At 43.4% G+C, this 27,426-nt stretch overlaps 1 protein-coding gene across 6 annotated transcripts in view; it reads right to left on the bottom strand.

Moving 5' to 3' along the window:
- KATNAL2 (katanin catalytic subunit A1 like 2) overlaps positions 1 to 27,426 on the bottom strand; it is an 88,912-nt gene that overhangs the window by 25,566 nt on the left and 35,920 nt on the right. For 3 of the 6 annotated variants that reach the window (XR_014295724.1, XM_082640541.1, XM_082640545.1), the window contains exons 2-9: positions 25,854 to 25,924; positions 12,881 to 13,047; positions 11,522 to 11,564; positions 7,672 to 7,789; positions 6,473 to 6,571; positions 4,223 to 4,321; positions 3,936 to 4,013; positions 978 to 1,076 (exon numbers count right to left, since the gene is read on the bottom strand). Coding sequence is in view for 5 of the 6 variants with exons in the window: in XM_082640541.1 (XP_082496667.1) it covers positions 978 to 1,076; positions 3,936 to 4,013; positions 4,223 to 4,321; positions 6,473 to 6,571; positions 7,672 to 7,789; positions 11,522 to 11,564; positions 12,881 to 13,047; positions 25,854 to 25,924 (774 nt within the window). In the remaining variant the exon portion in view is untranslated. The remainder of the gene's footprint in view (positions 1 to 977; positions 1,077 to 3,935; positions 4,014 to 4,222; positions 4,322 to 6,472; positions 6,572 to 7,671; positions 7,790 to 11,521; positions 11,565 to 12,880; positions 13,048 to 25,853; positions 25,925 to 27,426) is intronic. The other 3 variants (XM_082640542.1, XM_082640544.1, XM_082640543.1) reach the window with 3 other exon arrangements.

Genomic DNA, 27,426 nt, shown 5'->3' with positions numbered 1-27,426 from the left:
TGAAAATAGAGACGAGCAAATATACGGAATATAAGAAGAAAGGCTCACGGATTGGGCCCTGCCCTTTCTTGCTTCTGTCTGGGAACTCTCTGCACCATGTGAACAAGACTTGGGCTCTCCTGCCAGAGGACGAGGGGCAGAGAGAGGCCTCAGCTGCCCTGGTGATCCCAGCTTTCACAGCTTTTCCATCTTTTCCAGCCACCCTGGCTGATGTCCCAGACATGTGAGTGAGCCCAACCAACATCATGTGGAAAAGAGCCAAGCTGGCCCAGCTAAGCCCAGCCCAAAGAGCCCACCCACAGAATTGCAAACCAATAAATGATTGTCATTCTAAGGCACTAAGTGTTGGGGTGGTTTGTTACACAGCAAAAGCCATGTGGTACACTGACCTTCTCATCACCACTGTTGTAAACCAAACATGAAGAGTCTTGTTTTTCTATTTTTCTTCCTATTTAGTGAGCCACTCTGCACAAAAATTTGTCAGGAATAAGCTGAGCACAACCCTATGGCTCTACTGGCCAGTGCCCTGGAAGGGGCTGTCTAGTCTTTACAACCAGCTGAAAGCAAAGCCCCCGATGATGGGGGTGTTGGGGGCAGGGGGAAGATCTATGCAAACAAAGTCAGATGCTCTCTCTTATGGCAGGTATTTCTACTATAAGAAGTATATTTTTAGGGAGGCAGGCTGATTTGAACCTATAGTAACTGACAAATCATATATATTATAGAGTCTTAGATCTTAAATTACCTCTTAGAGCAGACACCTGCCTTCAACCGATATGTAACATGATTTCAAATTGCCTAGAATGGACTGAGCCTTGGTGCTCCAGTGTTGACAAAATATTGTGACACAGGCAAAAAGTTAATTTGTGGACAGAAAATCACCCTGTCGTTCTCTTCCTGATGGGTATATGACATATAGCTTGTCCAATGGATAATGAACAGAAATATCTCCCAAGAGGCTTCCTTCCCATCCTTACCCTTATAGGATACACAACAGCTTCTTTGACTAACTGCTTGGCTGCATCGAGTCCAATAATGTCATTCCACTTTATGTTTGGATTATGGAGATAAATGTCCTGCAATGCACATTTGATCATTTTGTTAAAACTAATGTTCTCCTCTACAGCTGTAATAAACATTGGAGCAGCAGACTACCTGACTTACAATAGGACATAAAGTGCTTGTGATAAACACTTTTCATGTTAGATACATGTGTATATATACACATTGTAATTTGAGGCTAGTTCACCAAAGGGATGTCATGAAAATATTCAGTGATATTCCCTGAAGAAGACATTGCTGATATAATATGGTACTTCTGGGTAAAAAAAAAAATCTTCTAATGAGGGACTATACCTGTCTTCGGTCAATAGCAAACCATGCTGATTTACAACCGTAATCAAAGAAGCCACAGAATATGCCTACAAATTACATTAGCTTTTACTCTGAAACATAGTTCCTAGCTGTTGCCTGGCCTCTCTCTTGCTCCTTGATCTCGAAAACACTTTCTTAATTTGCTGCCTAAAAGAGATAATGCTCCTCTGAAACCAATTTCTCTTTTTCCCTAGTGATCGCTCCCTACTTCCATCAGGAGCAATTGCTTCTACAAAACCCAAGGAAGCCAACAACCAAGCGAAAGTCTTCCCCTCGCATAGCAGAGCCCTGTAGCAACTACTGAGGGTAATCAATTAAGGTAGCTTTTACTGATACTAATTTACAGTTTCCAAACTTCAATTTCACTAGATGCTCAGAACAGTCACTCAGGGGCCTTTCTCAGTAGGAGCTGTTTTGGGCAAGCTGAATGTCTAGAGTGTTACAGCCAAAAACAAAACAAAACAAAACAAAACAAAAAACCCACCTCTTTTCCAAAGTCATTCTGAATCACTACAGAACAATCTGCAAACTACTTTTATATTTATTTAATTTTTAAATAAGTAATACATGCACATGGCTCAAAAATATACATATTTTTTAAATGCTGGTGAGATGTTATACCTCCACTTCTGTCCCCCATCCTCCCAGTTCCCTTCACCAGAAGTGACAAATTTTATTAGAGAAACTAATAAACAGGTGATTTTCATGGTGTATAATATGTATGATCCATTCCTGGGTGAGCTGACGAAGGTCTCAGTCTTCCAAAATCTTGGGAGAACCACCCTGTCTTTAAAGGACCACCCACTCATTCTTATTACCACACTTTCTTAGGAAAAGCTTGGCACACAGTGGGGATTCAACTACCTTGGAGTTCAAGGCATCCATAGATAATAGCAGTATTTCTTGCCTTCTTCTAGAGTTGACATTGAATTCCTCGTGGTACTGTTTAAGTTCCCAGTAGGAAGTCCCTCCTTATATCAATCAAAAGTTCTCAAGACTCAGCAGGACTGCCTCAGGAGGTGGTGAGCTCCCATCCCTGTCAGCATTCAAGCAGGGTCTGCATGACTGCCTCCCACTGTACTGTGGGAAGGGTTCCAAATGGAATCCTTTCAGGCCACTTCTACTCTACAACTTTATTATCACTAGTCCTGGTATCCTTTTGCAAAAACACTAACAAGACTATTGATGTGGGGGTATAAAAATATTTTTCTCTGCTCTCTTACGCATCCTAATTACCACAGCCTGGCTCCATCCCTCAACCTCTCACTGGCAATAACTTCAGAGCTGGTCTTCCTATCTCCATGTCTTTGATAGCCTTCCACACCGTCATTAGAACAAACTGTCTAAAAGTACATTTGATTGCCCCATTCTCCTGATGGACGACTTGAGAAGATTCCCAGTCTCCTACAGACCGACTCCTGCCCTGGGTCCTGTTCGCAGCACCCTTACACGCAGGAACCCTGGCCTCTCTCTCCAGCCCATCTCCCACCATTCCTTGCGTCCCAGTTGGCTCCTGAGAAGCACTGCACAAGCGCTACAATTTCACAGGTCTGTACCTTTGCCCAGAATGCCTCCCCCCACCCTCTTCTACTCATTTTTCACGTGGCTATTTCCTGCGTATCTTCTTCCCTAACACTTTCCCCACTTCTTGGCGCAACAATACCCATCCGTTATGCTCTCAAAGTGCACCTTGCCCGTGGGACGAGAAACCCTTATGGGCAAGGGCTGTGTTCAGTCGTTCACCTTTGTGTTTCCAGCCACCAGCACATGCCTGACACATCAGAGGCGTGCAGAGGACAAATGCTGGGCTGAAAGGAGACCTGGGGGACCTTAATGACCTCAGAGCAGCTGTAAAGTTCTTGCATCATTTTAAACATCTCTCTGAGCCTGTCTAGCTTTCAGTCTTTCATTAAATACGAGATCACTGGAAATTAGAAAAACCTCCTATAACTCAGGAATCTATTCTATTCCCAAGGAACTTGCCCAAAGTCACATAGCTAGAAAGAGGAGGATCTAGGAATCAAATCCAGGTCAACCTATTCGACAGCCTGTGTCGTTAACCATTAGACTTCACTGTCTTTAGGTCCTGGGGGCCAATCTTGAAAAATCAGTAGTTTGGATGGTAAGATCTTTCCTACTAATCCGTTTCTTCATGAAAATTTCCAATTAGGAAATCAGACTCCCAACATCTCTATTTCTAGGCTTCGACTGTTTAAACAAGACGCAGACGTGCTCTTTCCTTCTCTGAGAGGCTTTCTTTCCTTAAGTCTTGGCTCGGCTCTAAACCCTTTCACCTGTCCCTCCCACTCTAAGTCTTTTTCTCTTTGGGTTTTCGTGGCCTCTATAGTGAGATGGTGGGCTTTTTATATTGTAATTTTACGATTCTATAATTTATTCATCATGCATTATTGTGCCTCTAAACAATATGAGTGCCTTTGCAAGTGGGGGCACTTTATAAATAAATGATTATATTTATTGTTATTAATAAAAGAAGCAGCCCACAGTGCTCCAGGAGCCCCAATCCGCCTCCGTAAATTTGTGAATTGAATATCAGATCTTACCCGGCTCACCACGGCTGCCAATTCTCGCATCTCACTGTTCATGCCAATAAATGCACTCAGAGGTTTCAACAATCGTTCCTGACGATGGGAATAGAAAGCCTAACGTTACAATATTACTTCATCACTTGGGAAGAAAAGCAGGGCACGGATCTCCAGGACACAAATGGTGGCAGGTTGCTATGAACTTTGACTTGATCTCAAGGTTTCCCTGGACCCAAAATTATATTCCCAAAGTTCATCTGGATTTTGGCAGTTTGCAAGATGAATGTCCCATCTTAGCCACTTACTGAAGGGTCTGGGTTACAGTCGAAGCTGTTCAAGCCAAGTTTGCTGGTTGCTCCTTTTATGGCATCTGTGAGGAGCCCTCGGAAGTCAATGATTTGGCCCTGAAAGGAAGTAACAGTTATTGAAACGGCTATTAAAACATGAGGGGAGACTAACCTTAATAGCTCAGTTTCATTAAATTAAGACACATTTATGTGCCTTGGTATGTAGTGCAAACTTAAAGCCTCAAAAAGAAACTCCACTAATAATGAACAAGATGATTTCATCAAGTTGGGGCACTCTAGGAAAAAGAAACAAGTTATAAAGAAATTCTTCGGAATGGAGTTGGTTTGGATAAAATTCCCAAGCATTTGTCAGTCCCTGACACACCATCTGCTTCCTACATGTCTACTTCCCTGTATTGTCTTGTCCTTTTTAAACATTCCACATGCAGGAAGACCTCATTGGCACAAGAATATTGATAGCTCCTATTTATGGACTACACTGTACATTTACCACTCAGGAGACTGCCTGGCACAAAACAGGTGTGCAAGGTACTTGTGAGGATTATTTCCAATCCTTCTAACACTTCTGCTACTCGGGAGTGGTATCCTAGTTTCACAGATGTGGAGGTAAGGCCAGAGAAGTTAAATGATCTGCCCAGGGCCACACAGCTAACCAGTGACTTAAGACCAGGATTCAAACCCAGATATCCGTCTCCCCTACCCATACTCCTTCTGTCTCCCCTAGAGGCAGAGTGAAAAAGCAAGGATGCCGGTAAAAAATAAAAGACAATAACAGTAGCCAACATTTACTGAGTGTTTATTATGTGCTGGGTGTAAGACTAAGGCACTCCATTCATTATGACCTTGGAAGTGGGCACTATGATTATTTCCATTTCACAGATGAGAGAAATGAGGCTTGGAGAGATTAAACAACTTGCCCAAGATTCACAGCCAGGAAGGTCTGACCTGGGGTTTGAACCCAGGCAGGCTGACTCCAAAGCTAGTGCCTTTGGAAACAGCACATCTACAAAATTTGCACGGGGGCCTGGGAATCATGAAGCTAGGGGCTCTGAGATGGCGATGAAAGACCCATTTTGGAGATAGGCCCCTGACCATATGCCCTCATTCAGCTTATGAAATGCTAGGGAGAAAACCGTCCACAGTTTACCCTGAGGACATTTCTGCTGCAAAGAGAATTTATAGCCAGATTCTTTCAAAGGTTAAGTGCTGGGTTAAATAGCCCCTTCCTTGACCTGATCAGAAACATCCATTCATATTAACATGAGATATTCATGAGAGCAGCACTGCTGGGCACACAAGTGACCAAAAACATGACATAGGTAGTGACGGTGAGCAGGAAAGTATTTCTCCATGGGCAGCAGTGATTCGAATGTGTCACCTCCAGGAATTGCCCATATAATCGAGGCCCTAAAAGGAGCCAGTTCTGGCCCATGAAGCGGCTCCCCTTGATTTCAGGGAGATGCTCCCAGTTCCCCTTCAAACACACACACCCAGAGTTTAGTTTGCCTGAGAAGAGCTGGCCAGAGGTAAGTCAGCAGTCCCGTACGATGAAAAAAAGAAAGATGACTCAATGACATTCAACCCTGAAAAGTTATAATCAAGAGACACACGTTGGTGTCGATGCTGCTTTTTATTTCCAAGTGACCCATTTTTACCTACCTTTGGCCTACAATTACCCAATATGGGTCTTTTCTGTTTGAGAGACTATTATTTACGAATCAGGACATGAGGTTCATTAGGAAAGGGATAAATATCTATTGAGGACAAGATCAGCCTTATATCAACTGAGGTTTCCTGGTTCACATGAAATTACATTCAAGCCTAGAGCCATATCTCCAAGGAGAAAGGAACATGGCTAGTCAACTCCTACTGACAGGGCAGAAAAGAATGAGTGCGAGGCCACAACTCCTTAGGTAATGCAGAGAACTTTATTACTGTCATCACAGAATTTTTAAGCTGAAAGGAACCTTAGAAGCCGTCTCTTCCAAACCCAGCAATTTACAAATGGGAAACTGAGCCCCTTGGAGATGGGGCCGTTCATTCAAGTCCATCCACCCAGGAGGGAGATCCAGACCAGCACCTCAGGGTCTCATCCTCAGCCAGTCCCTTCCCAATTCACCCCACAGCCAACCTTTGATCATCACATATTACCTTTCCTCTTTGACAAATATAACACTTAAAAATGTTCATTTTCAAAAAGAAAAGGGAATTCCCCCGTTTAGTGTTCAGTTCATGAGTCCCACTTACTTTTGGTGGGCGGATGTTTTCTTCTCCACTGCCTTTGTTGATTCCAGATATACTTAAGCCAAAGTCAGCACTCTCCTTATGAGTGTGATTGACAAGCTCCTGGAGAAAGAGGAAGACAGTGAGAAGCCAGCTGCGGAAAGCAACTTCAAGATGCTGGCTGCAGCTGCCCGTCCCGTCGTCCCACACCATCCTGCAAACGGGGACTCCCATGTGTGATTCAACCACTTCTGTGCAGACCCAACAAGATGAATAAACTCTACCTGTGACAGGCAGGAGGAGCTGTCCCAGGAAGCCACGGGCTCTGAGCAGCACAAGCAGTGGAGGAAATGGTTGGGCCTCCACCCATGCCCACTCACTGGCCTGTCTTTTCTCCTCGGACCAGAGGTATTTGTGGGCAGGGGCGGCTGAGTTTGGAGATGCAACATAGTCGACAGTTAGCCAGCCTCCTGTGGGATTCATCCTGCCGCCCTTCACCTCCCCTCCCCCTGAGCCAGTTTGCAATGGCCAGGACCACACAACCTCCTTGCAGGTGAGAGATTCCTTTTGACCAACTGAGTTTTGTGTTGATGCCTTTCTATCATGCATTCTTTCATTCCTCTTCACCATTTCCATTGGTTCTCTTTCCTTTGAAACTGGTATGTTTTGTCCTAAACCAGAAGGTTCTTGGCATGGATTTCACACACCTGCTGGGCTCTCTCCTCTTGCTATGCATCTCTTTCCCCAGAAAGTCCAGTGTGGAGGTCTGGGGTGGTGACCCACCATGTGCGCCTTGGAGAAACCCAGCAGGCGACTGTGAGGCCCAGCCACACCCGAGACTACATTGGCCTACACTTCGGATCCCAGGGACATGCTTCAGGACAGGTAGAGCTGGCACCTACAGTTTCCTCAAGCGGGAGGATTGTGCTTCGTGAGGACCAGGCCCTCCTGCTCTGACTGGGCCTAGGACTCACCCCTCAAGACCTGTCACCCAGCACTCAGACCAGCGGAAAGCTTGTGGGAAGGAAGGAGTCCTCCTTCCAAGTGAAGAAACGTTAGGAAGCCTGGGGTTCTGCCTGTCCTTTTAACCCAGTGTGCTGGAAGAAAATCTACAATTTAACAAAATCAAATTGTGCTCAATAAACAAATAAATGTGACTTTTTTCTTGGGGCTGTTTCTCAGCCACCTGCAATTTTACCAACGTCAAGTAAAGCCGGCCCGACCTGTTTAAGATGCTCCCTGTGGAGGGGCTTGGTGCCCTCTGGCTTCCCCACTGTGGTTTTGGACCGTGGCCTCTGCTGGCTGATCTTGGGAAGATTTTGACAACCGTCACTCATCACTCTAGAGAAGGGAACAAAGACCATGGTGGAAGTCCTTTTAACTGAATTTGAGGCAGCTAAACACCTTGCATAGTGCATTTAAAGAGAGTTCTGGAAAGATCTGCAGATGCAAGTCTGTCTGCACCGTCCTCCCACTCCACCCAGCCCGGCCCTGTCCCTCTTCAGTCTATCCGGATTCCTCCAAGACTGGGCCAGAGGGTCCACTTCCTCCTGGAGGTCCCCGACACCCTCTTTTCATTTCCCCTTCACATCACCTGGCTTCTACAGATAGCTTTCTATCCCTAAGAACACACTGCTCTACAAGCATTCCTCCGATGTTTCTTCCCACCTTCCTTAAAGAATAGCACTCAGACCAGGGGAAGGGTGCGGGGCAGGAAGGAGTCCTCCTGCTCAAACTAAGAAACGTTAGGAAGTATTGGGCATCTGTCCATCATTTCAATCCATCGTGCTGGGTGCACCCTGCCTACTGCCTTTCAAGCCGCACATTGCCAGCATCAAAAGTGGCTTGTGGAAGGGAGGCAAAGTTCCCTCATCTCTGCTGTCACAGATCATTCATATTAGCAGAACAAATTTTCACCAAATATTGTTCACTTGAGGCAAAATGAACTGATGGGGCTGGAAGTCCCAGTGGTAGCTAACTCTGGTGGAGACGGGGAGCCTTGCCTGGAAGGGGGCCCGCCCGGGGGTGGGACTTGTGGTGGTTCAAAGAGTATGCATGCATTTGACTGTGTTTATGTCATACATCAATTCAAAGGTAAAATAAACCTGTCACTACATCCACATAGTAGACATGGAATATTTTCAGGTAGGCGATGATATCCAGAGAGAGGCAGGGTGTGCTTGCGGGGCAGAACAGGAGCTCCCCTGTGGGAAGTCGTTTGGTTCTCGTCCCTCACGTGAGGAGCATTTACAGGACGTTGGCTAGAAGTATTTCTCCCCATGTCCTAAGTGGTCTCACAGAGCTGCTATTTCAACCCCATTTTTTTTGTAGGAAAGGAAAAGTTGCTGGTGTCTAATATAAACGCATAGGTATTTGGCCAGCAAGACCACCCACGCCAATACCACCACCAGTGTCCGCTCATGGTGATCCCAGTGTTGGGCCCACTGGGGTGAGTGTCCTAAGACGTGGACAACTGGCAGTTTCTCAGGGCATTTGTCTTTCATCTGTAACCTAGGAACAAGAATGTCTGTCCCTTAGGCATTTTGCTGGCACAAAAATCAAGTATCTATGAAATGAGTGCCAAGCATTGTACAAGTACAAACCCTATGAATAGCATTGATTTAAATGAAGTAAGGAGACATACACACACACACACACACACACACACACACATATATATATATATATATATATATATATATATACACATGATGTATATATAAAATGTGCCTAAACATCCTTGTAAGGCTGGTGAGGAACTGAGAGTCTTTTTCCCACTTTGATTTCCCATTGGAGGTAACTGATTCACAGATTTGCTTTGACATGACCAAAGACAAGTGCACTAATGTACAAGCAATGCAATTCATTTCCAATCAGCTCTAAGGATTGTAAAATTCTTCCGAATATGAAACCAAATTCACCCTGCTTTAACTTTAGTCACCAGTCCTTGGTGTGCCCTCTGAAATTCTGCAAAGAAGGCCCAATCCCTCTTTAGAAAGTGAAGACTGCCACCGGGTTGCTCTAGGCGCCCACCCCCACCCCAAGTCTTCTGTTCTTCAAGCTAAACATCTCCAGTTGCTCCAAGCACTCCTAAGGCTCCCAGAGTCATCCTCATCCTGGTCATCTTCCCTTTGTCCACTGTCATCTGACTGGAATAGAGTCACTTCCTACTTTTTGGACGCTGTGTTTCTCTTGATGAGGCCCGAGACCACATTAGCAATCACATCATACTGTTGACTCACACTGCATCTTCTGTCACTCAGATTTCTAGGTCTCAGATTGTGTAATAATGGAGCTATTTGTTGTGAATCTTTGATTCGACCTTAAACATTATTTCATTACACTTCATCTTGCTATTTTGGACCCCGTCTCCTGATTTGTCAAGATCTTTTGGCATCCTAATTCTGTCATTCGTCACACGAGGTAAGCTTTCCTCCTTTGGATCATCTGCAAATCTGTAAAGTCGGAGCTTGCTCTCTGGTGTGAGATGCAGGAATTAGGAAAAAGCACGTTCATTTGTTAATAACCAGTCTCATGACACAACCTCTCATTTCAGTAACTATTTTAAGTAGAAAATGATACACAAACACCACTTTTCTAGTTATCCTTCCTGACGCCAACCATTTGCCATCCAAACTCGATGGCTGCCATGTACAAACAGCTACCCAGAGGGGGGCTGAAGAAGCCCCCAGCTGTCCGATGCCACCATGCTCCAGCCCTAAAGGGAGGCGAAGGGCTCCAGGGACATTCACCCACAGAACGTTCTGCGAGGTAAGGAATGCTGAGGAAGTTCCAGACATGAATGCGTGGCTGAAAAGCAATCAGAATCCAAATGCGCTCCAAAGCTGCCTCTTAAAATGCTGCTCACTGTTTCTGTTCCCAAGTAGTTATCATTTATTACCAGAGTCTGACTAGCTTTATGGAAACTATAAATAAAAGAACACTTTGGTCAAAACAGTAAACCTGTTCCTAAAGAACTGCACAAAGCAAAGGTAGCCTCAGGCTGAATATCACCGTGAGTATCGTCATGAAGCAGGCTCGGGCTCCACGGCTCTTCTACAAGCGATGTAAACACCTTCGCTCATAAAAGGTGAGGTGTCTCAGTCCCTTCCTTCTTAGGCTGCAGACAAGGGATTGGAGTCACAGAGCAGACAGCCTAGTGGGATTCATGGAATTCACAACACTTCTTGATGGCCTAATGAGTTGCTTATTATGATCACAATCTAAGTTTTCTCCTTTCAATTGCATTCTAAAGATTTTTAAAAATTTTGTTCACTGCCTGAGTGATTGTGTGGCCCCTACCGGAAGCCCACTTCCACCTTCCCCTGAGGTCTGGGCTTTATTGTAATAGCAAAAATTCACAGGCCTTGATGCCCCAAAGCTGTGCCGTCCGGGGCATTTCTGAACAGGCTCCGACGACAGGGGTGTGGTCTGGAGTGAAGAGAGGAATGGGACGGACACTGAGGCAAGACTGGGGGCCTGTGTCAACCCAGTATGGTCAAGAGACAGAGGGGCTCTAATCAGATACCCCAAGTGCCAGATGAGACTTGGATTTGAGAAGCTGGAGAAAGAAATATAAGGTGAGCATGAGAAAAGGAGAGGAAAAGATAGACCTGATTCCCTTCAGACAGTCAGGACATGTGATCTGGAGTGCACAAAGCAATGACAGGTACGATGTGAAAAGGGAAAATTATAGCTCTTGGGTGCTTACTATGTGGCAGGAACTCACTATATGTCAAACTCCTGCTCCAAGCTTGTAAGTGGCAGAGCTGGGAGCTGAACATGGGTCTTTTAATCTCTGAGGTCCATACTTTTCATACCACCCAGCCTAGAAAGACAGAGCATCAGTGGATGCAATTCTTTGTGGTAAAACCAGAGAACCAACAGTCGTTGGTCCGTGTCCTGAACATCTGTGACATGAGGGGAACCCATGGCTGGGTCCACCAAGGTCACAGGACCACAGTCTGGTATTGCTGGTAGGCAGATATGGAGCTGCACTAGAGAATCTTCTGGAAACAGATCCCACAAACTCCTAGAGTTGAGTTGGTCAAGATGAATTACCATTTACTTTACCTTCTGGTCTTCCCTCCACTTCTTTGTGATAAATTATTTTCTGCTGTGACAAAACAAATATTGGGAGGAAAAGGAAAGATTTAATTTTTAAGAGAAAGTGATTTTTCAGGTATGTTTGTCCTTTTACATTGTTCTTAAAATTTGTGCTACATCCAGAAACTCTAAGCTATTCTCAGCCAGAGAGGAGTGGAATTACCTACCGGCGAAGAGAAAGAAGCCCATGCTTCCCAAGCATTTCCACAGAAGGACCCCAAAGACCTCAGATATTAAACATGTTGGAGACCACAGACTCAGTGCACCTCCAATGTGGGCTAGCTTTACAGTTACCATTTTATTAAGTTTTCATGAACTTGACACCATTTTGCTGTGGTCCCTGGGACACCAGGATGATTGCATGAGCCTGGCAGGGAACACTTACCAGTCTATTCTGCCTGTTTACCTTAAAAAAAAAAGACATTGTGTCCAATACCCCAGGAGAGTGTGGTTCCAAGCTAGAACTAGCATTCTAGATATCAGATCATGTCAATAACAGTCCTGGTGGCCCAGTGGTTAGGAGTCAGTGCATTTTCTGCCAAAACCCAGATCCAACAACCAGCCAAGGATGTGGAGCTTTGAACCCTGCATTGGAAAGGGAGCTCAGATAAAACACCACCCTCTCGGAACACCTCCAGCTCTGAGATTCAGTGCTGGCCATTTTTAATTGATATTCCTCTTAGTTTCCTGGTCCCCGCATGAAATGTTAAAGTCTGTGGCTTAACAAGTGCCTTGTAAACAGGAATGATCTCCCTTGGTTTATAACTACTTCCCCCACTTACAGACTTCTAAGTCAATGTCACTACAAAACACAGGGCCCTAACTTTAGATCTTTCCTCCAGCCAGTCTCCTTGACTGTTAACCTATACTGGGTCTTTGCATTATATTGATCATTATCTGGATTGATGGCTTTCAAAAGCATTTCATTATCTATACATGAGCTATTAGCCTCACCAATACTCATTTTCATGTTATTTTCAAGATAGATAATAGGTCTTCCCAACAAGAAAAAAAGTCTTCTGTCATTTATTATCTTCCAACAGCTCTTTTCATCTCTAAAGAAATGAAAGTAATGTTGATCTTCTAAAAAGTACTGTGACACACTGGGGTTTTGCTTTCACTGCCCTAAATCATACAGCCCTCAAACAAATGCCAACGTGACAAAAGGGACGTCAATGTCCAGATGTCCCAGATGTCATGTTTAAGTTGTCTGCACTGGATCTAAGAGAGGCTACACAATCCTTCTGGTCTATTCCTTCAGTGTAGGGTGGGGGACATCATCTATCTGGAAATAAAATGAGGAAGAAACACGAAACTTAAAGATACCTGTGTCTGATGCCTTTTTGACAATTTTGGGGTATTTCTGAAATTTTACAAAATAATAGCTCTCATATTCCATCAAAATAGTTTCAAGATCAACGTTGTCACAAACTTCAAAGCGTCGTAACCCCAGTTTAGTTTCTTGCTCCAAAGCATTGGCTGCATCAATATATCTGGCCATTTCACAGAAGAAAGAAAAAATTAACTCTAGGTAAAAACAATAAAGGCAAACAGGCATCATAAGTCCAAGGAGACTCAATACAAATAGAAAGCTTATATTAAAGAGTACATCAAATGAAAACTAGAATACATGAGGTTTGCCTATAGAGAAAGAAGCCCCACATAGGTTAAGTAAATCCAAATACTGTCTTTCAAAACATTTTGGAAGTACTTAAAAGTCAAATAAGTAAATAAACTAAGAAAATGTCTTGTAATTTACTTTTACTCATTTTTAGCCAAAGATGATTATTTGCCCGACTTGATTACTTCTTTATTTACCAGTATTCATTTTAGGTAACATTTGACAATTGATAAAACCCCAGTTCAACCCCAACAGGCAAGATTTGCCATCATTGAGGCAACTCAAAAGAATATGTCATGTGCTCTAAAGGGAATTCCAAAAATATGTTGATCAATATCACCGAGGAAATTTAGTATAAGAAGATGTCATCTACTTGGATGTATTGTATTTCTGATAATTTCTTCATCAGTCACAGATTATACTACCAGGTGCCTCTGCATGCATGTAGTGTCATCACCATGGGTTTCTCACTCATTTTTAACATGGTCAGTTGTAAGGCCATCTGACTTAAGTGGTCTTAGCAATGAAGGCAAGCTCCTTGTCTCACAATCCTCTGAAAGTGAAAAAACTCTCTGGTTTTAATCTGAGTCCCTAACTTCTTTTAAAACCAAAAATTCTCTCCTGAAAAACGTGCAATATGCACAAATTAGCATACAATTCCAGGAGCTCATCCAAGGACCTCAGATTAAGAATTCTCATTGCAGTTAGAGTTCTTTCTCTTTGATTTCAAATCTGGGAAGGTAGAGGAGAAAACTTTTTTTTATTATGCTTCCTTCCCTGTCCCAGATTCAGATCAGTTAGAAGATTGGACTTCCTTGAAAGAGGTTGCCGTGGCTATTTCCAATGACCTTCCTAATTTTAAAGAATTTGCAAACATCAATTGACTGTAGTCTGTCAGCTTCTATACTTATTAATGGCTCACCACACTTCTACCTGATGTCTTAATCACCATTTTACAGAGAGAAAAACTAAATACATTTTTTATTGATACTTTTTGTTTAGTATGATGTAATACATGTTCATTTAAGAAAACACTAGAAAATACAGATGAGTCAAAAGAACATTCCACTACTCAGAGATAATGACTGTTTACACTTTCTCTTTCCAAACATTTTTTAAATGACTAAAAACACATATACTTACATATATGCACTTGTTTAAAAAAAAAAAAAAGGAAGATGGGAGTCTACACTATAGATTGCTTGTATATATAAAGATTGCTTTTATTGTCAGCAATATAAAGATGCTGACATCACATTACATTCTGAACTCTTCCCAGGATCATAGGGGTTTTTTTTGTTTTTTGGGGGGGGAGTCTTTTTTTCTTTTTTTTTTTTTTAACATCTTTATTGGAGTATAACTGCTTTACAATGGTGTGTTAGTTTCTGCTTTATAACAAAGTTAATCAGTTATACATATACATATATCCCCATATCTCTTCCCTCTTGCGTCTCCCTCCCGATCATAGGGTTTTGACTTAAAAATTATAAGAATACATGATGGGGGGCGGAGTCAAGATGGCGTATTAGGAGGATTCGGAATTCGCGTCTCCTCACAACTAGGGCACCTACCAGGCACCTGAGGGGGACCATAGACACCTAAGGGGACGGGAGGAACCCCCAGCAACCGGGTAGGACGTGGGGCGTGGGGGGAGTGCAGGGGAAGGGGAAGTGGAGGCGGGACAGGAGTGGTGCCCGAGGGGCAGCTGGGGAGGGGAAGGGATCCCACGCCCAAAGGGGGAAACTGGGAAACATTGGGAGGGCAGAGGATCCAAAGGGACCGTGGCCAGGTTTCCCCTGCCCACTTGGGCCCCCAGGAAGCTGCTGAGATCCCGGGCCTGATCTTCTGCTCACCTAGGCCCCCTCCAGCCACGTGGGTCCTGAGGGAGTGGGAGGGAGGGAAGGGGGAGCAAAAGTAAAGGCCAGACCTCCAGGACCGGCACCCCTGAGGGGTGGCTGGGGGAGGGGAAGAGTTCCTACACCCAGAGGGACCCACCCACAGTTAGGGGTACAGCGGCGATGGGGGAGACCCTGGGGGAGATGGTGGGGGAGGGGCATGAAGGAATGGAAGGGAAAGGGGCCAGCGCTTTCCCTGTCCACTTAGGCACCGGGAAGCCTGTTGGGCTCCCGGGCCTAATCCTCTGCCCTCGGAGCCTCCCTCCGGCTGCACAGAGCCCAAGCCCCGCCCCTACACCCCCACCCAGGGCCACACCTCTACACTCAGAGACCACCTCCAACGCTCTGGGCCTAAACCCCACCCACACACCCTCACCCAGGGCCCTACCTTCAAACTCCGGAACTCCACACTCCACAGGCCCTCCTTTCCACGTGCTGCCTCTCCCTTTCCCAGCAGGTCCTAAGCAGAGGCCCCGCCCAATGCTTGAATGTCGCCCCGCCTAGGCCCCACCCCCAAGGCCCCACCCCAAAGGCCTTTTCTAGCTGCATGGGTCCTGAGCCTAGGCCCCGCCCCATGCTCAAACATCACCTCCCACCTGCCTAGGTCCCACCCCACCCTAAACCCCACCCCTGCCTAAATTCCACCCTGCAAAAACAAACCCAAAACAATTAAGAAAATGGTAATAGGAACATATATATCGATAATTACCTTAAATGTAAATGGATTAAATGCTCCAACCAAAAGACATAAACTGGCTAAATGGATACAAAAACAAGACCCGTGTATATACTGTCTACAAGAGACCCACTTCAGACCTAGGGACACATACAGACTGAAAGTGAGGGAATGGAAAAAGATATTCCATGCAAATGGAAATCAAAAGAAAGCTGGAGTAGCAATTCTCATATCAGACAAAATAGACTTTAAACTAAAGACTATTACAAGAGACGAAGAAGGACGCTACGTAATGATCAAAGGATCAAGGGATCAAGCCAAGAAGAAGATATAACAATTGTAAATATTTATGCACCCAACGTAGGAGTACCTCAACACATAAGGCAGATGCTAACAGCCATAAAAGAGGAAACTGACAGTAACACAATAATAGTAGGGGACTTTAACACCCCATTTTCACCAATGGACTTTAACATCCCATTTTCACCATCCAAAATGAAAATAAATAAGGAAACACAAGCTTTGAATGACACATTAAACAAGATGGACTTAATTGATATTTATAGGACATTCCATCCAAAAACAACAGAATACACTTTCTTCTCAAGTGCTCATGGAACATTCTCCAGGATAGACCACATCTTGGGTCACAAATCAAGCCTTCGTAAATTTAAGAAAATTGAAATCATATTAAGTATTTATTCTGACCACAACGCTATGAGACTAGTTATCAATTACAGGAAAAAAACTGTAAAAAATACCAACACAAGAGGCTAAACAACATGCTACTAAATAACCAAGAGATCATTGAAGAAATCAAAGAGGAAATCAAAAAATACCCAGAAACAAATGGCAATGAAAACACGACAACCCGGGCTTCCCTGGTGGGGCAGTGGTTGAGAGTCTGCCTGCTGATGCAGGGGACACGGATTCGTGACCCGGTCCGGGAATATCCCACATACCGCGGAGCGGCTGGGCCGGTGAGCCATGGCCGCTGAGCCTGCGCGTCTGGAGCCTGCACTACGCAACGGGAGAGGCCACAACAGTGAGAGGCCCGCGTACCGCAAAAAAAAAAAAAAAAAAAAGATAATTAAAGAAAAACACGACAACCCAAAACCTATGGGATGCAGCAAAAGCAGTTCTAACAGGGAAGTTTATAGCAATACAGTCCTACATCAAGAAACAAGAAAAACCTCAAATAAACAACCTAACCTTACACCTAAAGCAATTAGAGAAAGAAAAACAAAAAAAACCCAAAGTTAGCAGAAGGAAAGAAATCATAAAGATCAGAACTAAATGAAAAAGAAAGGAAAGAAACGGTAGCAAAGATCAATAAAACTAAAAGCTGGTTCTTTGAGAAGATAAACAAAATTGATACACCATTAGCCAGAATCATCAAGAAAAAAGGGAGAAGACTCAAATCAATAGAATTAGAAATGAAAAAGGAGAAGTAACAACTGACACTGCAGAAATACAAAGGATCAGGAGAGATTTATAAGCAACTATATGCCAATAAAATGGACAACCTGGAAGAAATAGACAAATTCTTAGAAAACCACAACCTTCCGAGACTGAACCAGGAAGAAATAGAAAATATAAACAGACCAATCGCACGCACTGATATTGAAACTGTGATTAAAAATCATCGAACAAACAAAAGCCCAGGACCAGATGGCTTCATAGGCGAATTCTATCAAACATTTAGAGAAGAGCTAACCCCTATCCTTCTCAAACTCTTCAAAAATATAGCAGAGGAAGGAACACTCCCAACTCATTCTACGAGGCCACCATCACCCTGATACCAAAACCAGACAAAGATGTCACAAAGAAAGAAAACTACAGGCCAATATCTCTGATGAACACAGATGCAAAAATCCTCAACAAAGTACTAGCAAACAGAATCCAACAGCACATTAAAAGGATCATACACTGGATCATACACCATGATCAAGTGGGGTTTATCCCAGGAATGCAAGAATTCTTCAATATACGCAAATCAATCAATGTGATAAACCATATTAACAAACTGAAGGATAAAAACCATATGATAATCTCAATAGATGCAGAAAAAGCTTTTGACAAAATTCAACACCCATTTATGATAAAAAGTCTCCAGAAAGTAGGCATAGAGGTAACTTACCTCAGCATAATAAAGGCCATATATGACAAACCCACAGCCAACATCATTCTCAATGGTGAAAAACTGAAACCATTTCCTCTAAAATCTGGAAAAAGACAAGGTTACCCACTCTCACCACTATTTTTCAACATAGTTTTGGAAGTTTTAGCCACAGCAATCAGAGAAGAAAAAGAAATAAAAGGAATCCAAATCGGAAAAGAAGTAAAATTGTCACTGTTTGCAGATGACATGATACTGTACATAGAGAATCCTAAAGATGCTATCAGAAAACTACTAGAGCTAATCAATGAATTTGGTAAAGTAGCAGGATACAAAATGCACAGAAATCTCTTGCATTCCTATACATTAATGATGAAAAATCTGAAAGAGAAATTAAGGAAACACTCCCATTTACCATTGCAACAAAAAGAATTAAATACTTAGGAATAAACCTACCTAAGGAGACAAATGACCTCTATGCAGAAAACTATAAGACACTGATGAAAGAAGTTAAAGATGATACAAACAGATGGAGAGATATACCATGTTCTTGGATTAGAAGAATCAACATTGTGAAAATGACTATACTACCCAAAGCAATCTACAGATTCAATGCAATCCCTATCAAACTACCAATGGCATTTTTCACAGAGGTAGAACAAAAAATTTCACAATTTGTATGGAAACACAAAAGACCCCAAATAGCCAAAGCAATCTTGAGAAAGAAAAACAGAACTGGAGGAATCAGGCTCCCTGACTTCAACCTATACTACAAAGCTACACTAATCAAGACAGTATGGTACTGGCACAAAAACAGAAATATAGATCAGTGGAAGAGGATAGAAAGCCCAGAGATAAACCCAGGCACATATGGTCACCTTATCTTTGATAAAGGAGGCAAGAATATACAGTGGAGGAAAGACAGCCTCTTCAATAAGTGGTGCTGGGAAAACTGGATCACTACATGTAAAAGAATGAAATTAGAGCACTCCCTAACACCATACACAAAAATAAACTCAAAATGGATTAAAGACCTAAATGTAAGGCCAGACATTATAAAATTCTTAGGGCAAAACATAGGAGGAACACTCTATGACATAAATCACCACAAGATTCTTTTTGACCCACCTCCTAGAGAAATGGAAATAAAATAAAAAATAAACAAATGGGACCTAATGAAACTTAATAGTTTTTGCACAGCAAAGGAAACTATAAACAAGATGAAAAGACAACCCTCAGAATGGGAGAAAATATTTGCAAATGAAGCAACTGACAAAGGATTAATCTCCAAAATTTACAAGCAGCTCATGCAGCTCAATATCAAAAAAACAAACAACCCAATCCAAAAATGGGCAGAAGACCTAAACAGACATTTCTCCAAAGAAGACATACAGATTGCCAACAAACACATGAAAGGATGCTCAGCGTCACTAATCATTAGAGAAATGCAAATCAAAACCACAATGAGGTATCACCTCACACGGGTCAGAATGGCCATCATCAAAACTACAAACAGTAAATTCTGGAGAGGGTGTGGAGAAAAGGGAACCCTGTTGCACTGCTGGTGGGAATGTGAATTGGTACAGTCACTATGGAGAACAGTATGGAGGTTCCTTAAAAAACTACAAATAGAACTACCATATGACCTAGCAATCCTACTACTGGGCATATACCCTGAGAAAACCATAATTCAAAAAGAGTCATGTACCACACTGTTCACTGCAGCTCTACTTACAATAGCCAGGACATGGAAGCAACCTAAGTGTCCATTGACAGATGAATGGATAAAGAAGATGTGACAAATATATACAGTGGAATATTACTCAGCCATAAAAAGGAACGAAATTGAGTTATTTGTAGTGAGGTAGATGGACCTAGAGTCTGTCATACAGAGTGAAGTAAGTCAGAAAGAGAAAAACAAATACTGTATGGTAACACAGATATATGGAATCTAAAAAAAAAAAAAGTAAGTCAGAAAGAGAAAGACAAATACCGTATGCTAACCCATATATATGGAATTTAAGAAAAAAAATGTCATGAAGAACCTAGGGGTAAGACAGGAATAAAGACACAGACCTACTAGAGAATGGACTTGAGGATATGGGGAGGGGGAAGGGTAAGCTGTGACAAAGCGAGAGAGAGGCATGGACATATATACACTACCAAACGTAAGGTAGATAGATAGTGGGAAGCAGCTGCATAGCACAGGGAGATCAGCTCGGTGCTTTGTGACCGCCTGGAGGGGTGGGATAGGGAGGGTGGGAGGGAGGGAGACGCAAGAGGGAAGGGATATGGGAACATATGTATATGTATAACTGATTCACTTTGTTATAAAGCAGAAACTAAAAAAAAAAAAAAAAAAAAAGAAAAGTTCTGATGAACCTAGTGGCAGGACAGGAATAAAGACACAGACGTAGAGAATGGACCTGAGGACACGGGGAGGGGGAAGGGTAAGCTGTGACGAAGTGAAAGAATAACACTGACATATATACATTACTACATGTAAAATAGATAGCTAGTGGGAAACAGCTGCATAGCACAGGGAGATCAACTCAGTGCTTTGTGACCACCTAGAGGGGTGGGATAAGGAGGGTGGGAGGAAGACGCGAGAGGGAGGGGATATGGGGATATACCTATGCATTGGGCTGATTCACTTTGTTGTACAGCAGAAACTAACACAACATTGTAAAGCAATTATACTCCAATAAAGATGTTTAAAAAAAAAAAGAATAGATGATGGCAGGCCCCATTTTTCCTGAACTAACTGATCAGGTGAACAGAAGTGCTTCTGTGTTCCTATTCCACTGTTTGGGCTTGCATGAGGTCTGAACTTAATAGGGTTGGCAGGAGGAACCACTGGTTGGTTAAATTCTTAACCAACAGAGTAACAGGACAAGACTTCAGAAAAATGGCATGAGCAGTAAAGAGAAAGACAGAGTAGGAGAGATGGGGAGGCTGTTAACAGGGACTTAGGCCAGAGGAGATGCATGTGCAGACCTAGAAGAACCTGTAGCCATGACCCTCCACTGTCTGATCTCACTAACTCTCCCTCATGCATTTGAACTCTGCTCTTTCTGTTTACCTAGTGGTTCCACTTACGCCTTGCCCCTTCTTTCTCTGTGCCCCTGCCTAGAATGTCCTTGCCCATCCCATCTGTCTATCCATATTCTACACATTTTTCAAGACCAGCTCACATCGCCTTCCCTACCAAGCCTTCTCTGATTGTTTATTCCAATCCACAATAATCTGTCCTTTTGTGAATTCTCAGTTTTTCGTTAAAGGCAGGTCTACTTTTCTGACACTGATATGTCCTTAAAAATACCTATAGTTTACTTTTCATCTTGATAATCCACTCGTGAGTCCCTTTCCCAGCAGGTCTCAGGAAAATGATCAACTCCAGTATAATTTTCATCGATTCTAGATTCAAGAGGCCATCTTGTGGCAAGAAGGGGAAATGCATGCTTTGTAAACAGGAAACTCTTGAGGCACCTGCAGGAGAAGGGAAAGCTATCTGACTTTTGTCTTTCTGTTTTTACAGTTCTCCTTTCTGATACAGTTTCTGAAATACAGAATACATTACAATAAAAATCAAGAATTACCTGTGTAGGGACTTCCCTGGTGGTGCAGTGGTTAAGAATCCACCTGCCAATGCAGGGGACACGGGCTCGGTCCCTGGGCCAGGAAGATCCCACATGCTGCGGAGCAACTAAGCCCATGTGCCACAACTACTGAGCCTGCATGCCTAGAGCCTGTGCTCCACAACAAGAGAAGCCACCGCAATGAGAAGGCCACGCACTGCAATGAAGAGTAGCCCCCGCTCAACGCAACTAGAGAAAGCCCGCACGTGACAACGAAGAACCAATGCAGCCAAAAAAAAAAAAAAAAAAGAATTACCTGTGTAAACGACTGAGTCGCTTTCTAATTATTCTACCCATCTACCTGCTAGTAAGTTCTTTAATGGCTGTTCAAATAACATTTACCAAGCATCTATTAATACAATGCTTACAGTGTTGGGGTCTTATAAGGTGAGTTCAGGTTTTAAAAGGGTCAATTAATCTATGAAGGCAGCATTTCTCAGTGTTCCATGGAAAACTAGTCCCTAAAGTTGGCCTGAGGAAGAAAAGGGTTCCTTGGCCAAACTGGTTTGCAAAGCCCTGAATACTGTGACTTTAGCACAGATATTCCCATTGCACATTAATAAGTCAGAGGATCTGAGAAGTCCTGAAATAAGAGAACCTGTTTAACCCGGTTTAACCCAATGTGTGCCAAGCTTACTTGACCATAAGCTCTTTTAAAGTTACATCAGTTGGGCTTCCCTGGTGGTGCAGTGGTTAAGAATCTGCCTGCCAATGCAGCGACACAGGTTTGAGCCCTGGTCCGGGAAGATCCCACATGCTGTGGAGCAACTAAGCCTGTGCACCACAACTACTGAACCTGCGCTCTAGAGCCTGTGAGACACAACTACTGAGCCCTGTGCCACAACTACTGAAGCCCGCACGCCTAGAGCCCGTGCTCTGCAACAAGAGAAGCCACTGCAGTGAGAAGCCCACGCACCGCAACGAAGAGTAGCCTCCACTCGCTGCAACTAGAGAAAGTCCGCGCGCAGCAACAAAGACCCAACACAGCAAAAAATAAATAAAATAAATAAATTTATAAAAAAATAAAATAAAGTTACATCAATTAACATTCTGCAGAACGATTGTTTCAGGGTTCCATGCACTTAGAAAACACTGCCTTGAGGTAATTTAGCTCAGGGTTTTTTGAATGGAGCTGAGATTTTATCAAAAGATAATGTAAAATGTGCCAAACCTACATTCCCACTGCTTCAAGTCCTTTGCTGAACCAGGTTGGGTATTAAAAGAATAAAATCCAACTCCTACCTCCTGCATAGTAAAAATAGCAAGGACTCATATACGCTTACTTTGTGCCAGGCACTATTCTAAGCATCTCACATATTTAATCCTCATAATAATAACATCTGCCTGACACTTAAATACTATCTTCCATTACTCCATTTTACAAGCAAGGTAACTGAGGAACAAAGAGAATAAGTAACTTGCCCGAGGTCGCTGGTTAGCAAAGAGTAGAGTGGGCATTTGAACCAAGGCAGGCTGGCTCCTGAGTCTGTGTTCTTACCCAGGAAGCCCCCCCTACCACGCCAACCCGCCAGCCCTTGTCTTAGAGCAAAACACTCAGCTCCATGCTGCCCTTGGAATTGCTTTCCATGGATGGATGGTGAACAGTGTGGAGCAACTTCAGGAACACTCTCATATTCCAGATGGGGAAAAAAAGGCACAGACAGGACCAAAGTCAGCCTTTCTCTGCTTGGGCTCTCGCTTCCACCCCTTTGCTGTGTGTGGATTTAGCAGTTGAGCATCACCTGATTGGCCTGCCTGCCAACCATGGGGGGTGGGGAGGGACTCATTTCTCTGGTCTGAGACTGGTGGTGATGTGGAAAGAATGAGCCATTTTCTCAATAAAATTTAAATCCCCAACACCAAAAAGAGAACTGTCTGATAAAACTGTTTCAAAGTAAGTGGACTGAGAAACGTTTTTGTGTTAAAGACGATACAATTCATCATATTTACCCTGAGAAAAGGGCCATTTCCAAAATTGTGATGTTAAGGTATTATGAAAAAGGCCACATTTTGTAATTGAAGATCTTACATGGTCAGTCCAGGGGAGAAAATAAATCAAATTACTCAATAACAAAGTTTGTTCAGAAGTGCAGTGTTGTAATTGGTCACCAAAATGCAGTGCCTCTGAAATTTTGGCGAAAAAATTCAAATCCTTCAATGACTTAGATAATAAAAGAATGCTTAAATACAGTTGCAGTGATTTCATTTTCTGACTTTAAAAAGCCATCATTTTTTTTTAAACTCATAAAATATGCCCCACATACATTTTGATTTTCCTGAGGTGACCCTCAAACAAAACTAAATCTTCCACACTGGAGCAGAGGAATGGGACCCTGAAGACTCTTGGGGTGAGACAGGCCTCAAAAGTGCCCCCACCTAGCACCAGGAGACTTCTGGCAAGTTCCTAGACTCCTCTGAGCCTCGATTTCTTCAAATGGGGACCCTAATACTACTTCCCTTAAACTTTAACAGAAAAATTCCTCAAGGTCCCTAGAACGGTCATTCCCCTCAAGAAGGCACTAGATTCATTTAAAACAGCTGTTGCGGGGCTTCCCTGGTGACGCAGTGGTTGAGAGTCCGCCTGCCGATACAGGGGACACGGGTTCGTGCCCCGGTCCGGGAGGATCCCACATGCCGCGGAGCGGCTGGGCCCGTGAGCCATGGCCGCAGAGCCTGCGCGTCCGGAGCCTGTGCTCCGCAACGGGAGAGGCCACAACAGTGAGAGGCCCGCGTACCGCAAAAACAAACAAAAAACAAAACAAAACAAAGCAAAAAACAGCTGTTGCTGGCACAGCTCAAGAAACAAGGACCAACTCTCACTCTCGCCCCAGCTGCCTCCTACCCTCCCGCCCTCATCAGCTTTCCTTCCTACCTCAGCACTAGGGTTACTAGATTCTCAAATGTGGCTTTTAGTTATGGTAGCTGTCCTAGTTCACTGATAGCTACTATGTTTATCAGAGGAAAAGATGCTCTTTCAACCTTTTGGGAAAATACAGCAGCTGGTTGGTTTCTCCTGCTCTAAGGCAGGGTTTTTCCATCTTGGCGTGATTGACATTTGGGGCTGTCCTGCGCTTGCTTATGAAGGATGTTTAGAAGCATCCTGGTCTCCTCCCACTAGATGCCAGTGTGCCACCCGAGAGGTCTCCAGACGTTGCCACATGTCCTCTGAGGGGTTCTCCAGGTTGAGAACCACTGCTCTGACTTGAAAGTTTTGAGCCCGAACCCTGAAACCTGAATATTTTCTTCCTGGCTGAAAACTGAAACGAAAGGAAACTCTAAAGAGTAGCCTTCGGATACTTGGTGGTCTCTTTCCCTCTCGCAACTCCCAGCATATCAGCGGCCCTCATGTAAGTGCTCGCACATGAGGTAGGTGGCCAAACTCAAATGATTCCAAATTTCCTCCCCCTGCCAGCTATAGAATGGGCATCGCACAGGAAAGAGATCTGAGCACAGGTCGTCCAGGGAAATGCAATACTTTTATTCTGAGAGAAGGAAAACTGGGGAGAAAGAATGTTATCTTTATGTACATTAGCCAGCAAGCAGTGGGACCCCGAAACCTTCTTTGAATGGCCTACACTATCTTCAAACCTGAATGGGAAAGGGAAAGTATCCCATGAACTGAGTAGCTTTGTTAATGAAGTTTTCAAATGCATAATGTGAAAAATATCTAGGTAACTGAGACAATAAAGTATGTGTCTTGGGGCTTCCCTGGTGGTGCAGTGGTTGAGATTCCACCTCCCGATGCAGGGGACACGGGTTCGTCCCCCGGTCCGGGAAGATCCCACATGCCGCAGAGCGGCTGGGCCCGTGAGCCATGGCCGCTGAGCCTGTGCGTCTGAAGCCTACGCTCCGCAACGGGAGAGGCCACAGCAGTGAGAGGCCCGCGTACCGCAAAAAAATATAAAATAAAAAGTATGTGTCTAGGTTGCTGTGGGTGGGCAGGGATAGGTAGGGCACAAGAGATTTTAGGGCAGGGAAGCTATTCTGTACGATACTACAATGGTGGATATGTGACTTTATGCCTTTGTCAAAACTCGTAGAACTGCACAACACAAGAGCGAACCCTGATGTAAACTATGGACTTTAGCTGATAATAATATATCGATATTGATTCATCAATTACAACAAACGTACCACACCAGTGTAAGATGTTAGTAACAGGGGAGACGGGGCAGGGCGGGGTATTGCTGGTGTACGGGAGCTGTCTGCACTTTCTGTTTGATTTTTCTGGAAATAGAAAACTGCTCTAAAAAATAAAGTTATTAACTGTTTTTAAAAGTGAGTATCTGGAAAAGCAGAGGTCAGAGAGAGAGAGGAATCATCTCTGTAGATATGTGTAATGTAACATACCCTTCTCGGGTGAGGTAATGCAAAATCAAGATAAGAAGAGTTTTCCGTCGTGCTTCTGTCCTCATCTCGCACTGTGAACAAAAAAGAAAATGTAGGTGAGACGACGATGAAATATAACACTCCTTTTATAGCAATAAACCCCTGACGGTAAATGTAACCTGTCAAAAGCAAGAAGCGTAACTTAAAGGCTGGAAGGCAGTTTGACGTCTCTAAGGATATATAAAGTTGTTTTCCATGGTTATTTTCTTCTCAGAGCTGCCTTCTCGATTGTAAACTGAAGGTACAGTGATTTCGATTGGGATTGCACTTGACTAGTTAACTTCTTACTGCCAAGCTAATTGGCATTTTGTTGCTTATCACCGCAAAGAAACAAATATACGCACGTTTATTTGGACCAGGTGAAGGAAAGTGATAAACTCATGAGCCAGAAATCAAGCTGTACCATCACAGGTGCTGACCTGCTACTGCATCTTAAATTCACTCGGAGTCCCACCCAGACCCTGCAACAAACGTGGAGATGAGTTCCAATAATCCATTCAGGGGGACCCCGCAGCTGAGCACTTAGAATATCCACTGAGTAGCAGAGGCCATAAAGGGGACATTCCTGCATAACAGTGTCCTTATTCAAACTGGATGAATTTGTACTTTTACTCACAGTATTAATGTGCTACATTATGTTATTTGGTATCTCAAATTCCCCTGAAATGTATTCAGAAAATATTTACTCTCACTAACACTTCCCTTATTTGAAAATAACTTACATTTATCTAAGGAGAACACAGGTAAGAACTGGATGAAAGCAAAAAAGGCCCTAGAGTGGGCCAAATTATGTCATAAAACCTAGGCACAAACACACTGATGACAAAAATTTTTCAGGCATTCATCCAAGCTTTCTAAAAATTAATGTAATAAAATTAAAAATGCATAGTTACTTAAAAATCAAATAGTACTATATTCTCTTTCATTTCAAGTTGCTTTTTCATTGTGATAAAATATACATAACATAAAATTGACCATTTTAACCATTTTTAAGTGTACAGTTTAGTGGCATTAAGTATATTCAAATTGCACAACTATCACTACCATCCATCTTCAGGACTTTTTATCTTCCCCAACTAAAACTCTATATTCTCCTTTTTTCTTTTTTTTTTTTCCGATACACGGGCCTCTCACTGTTGTGGCCTCTCCCGTTGCGGAGCACAGGCTCTGGACACACAGGCTCAGCGGCCACGGCTCACGGGCCCAGCCGCTCTGCGGCATGTGGGATCTTCCCGGACTGGGGCACGAACCCGTGTCCCCTGCATCGGCAGGCGGACTCTCAACCACTGTGCCACCAGGGAAGCCCTAAAACTCTATATTCTTTAGACAATAACTCCATCCCCCTAACCCCTGCCATCACCATTCTACTTCCTGTCTCAGTGAATTTGCCTATTCCAAGTTCCTCGTATAGGGGGAACTCATTTGTCCTTTTGTGACTGGCTTATTTCACTTATCATAATGTCATCAAGGTTCATCCATGCTGTAGTGTGTGCGTGGCCCTGTAATATAGTACTATACATCTTTAAGGAAAAAC

Source organism: Mesoplodon mirus, assembly GCF_964341445.2.
Source record: "Mesoplodon mirus genome assembly, chromosome: 13".
NCBI lineage: Eukaryota > Metazoa > Chordata > Mammalia > Artiodactyla > Ziphiidae > Mesoplodon > Mesoplodon mirus.
This window is presented reverse-complemented; position numbering and strand designations above follow the sequence as displayed.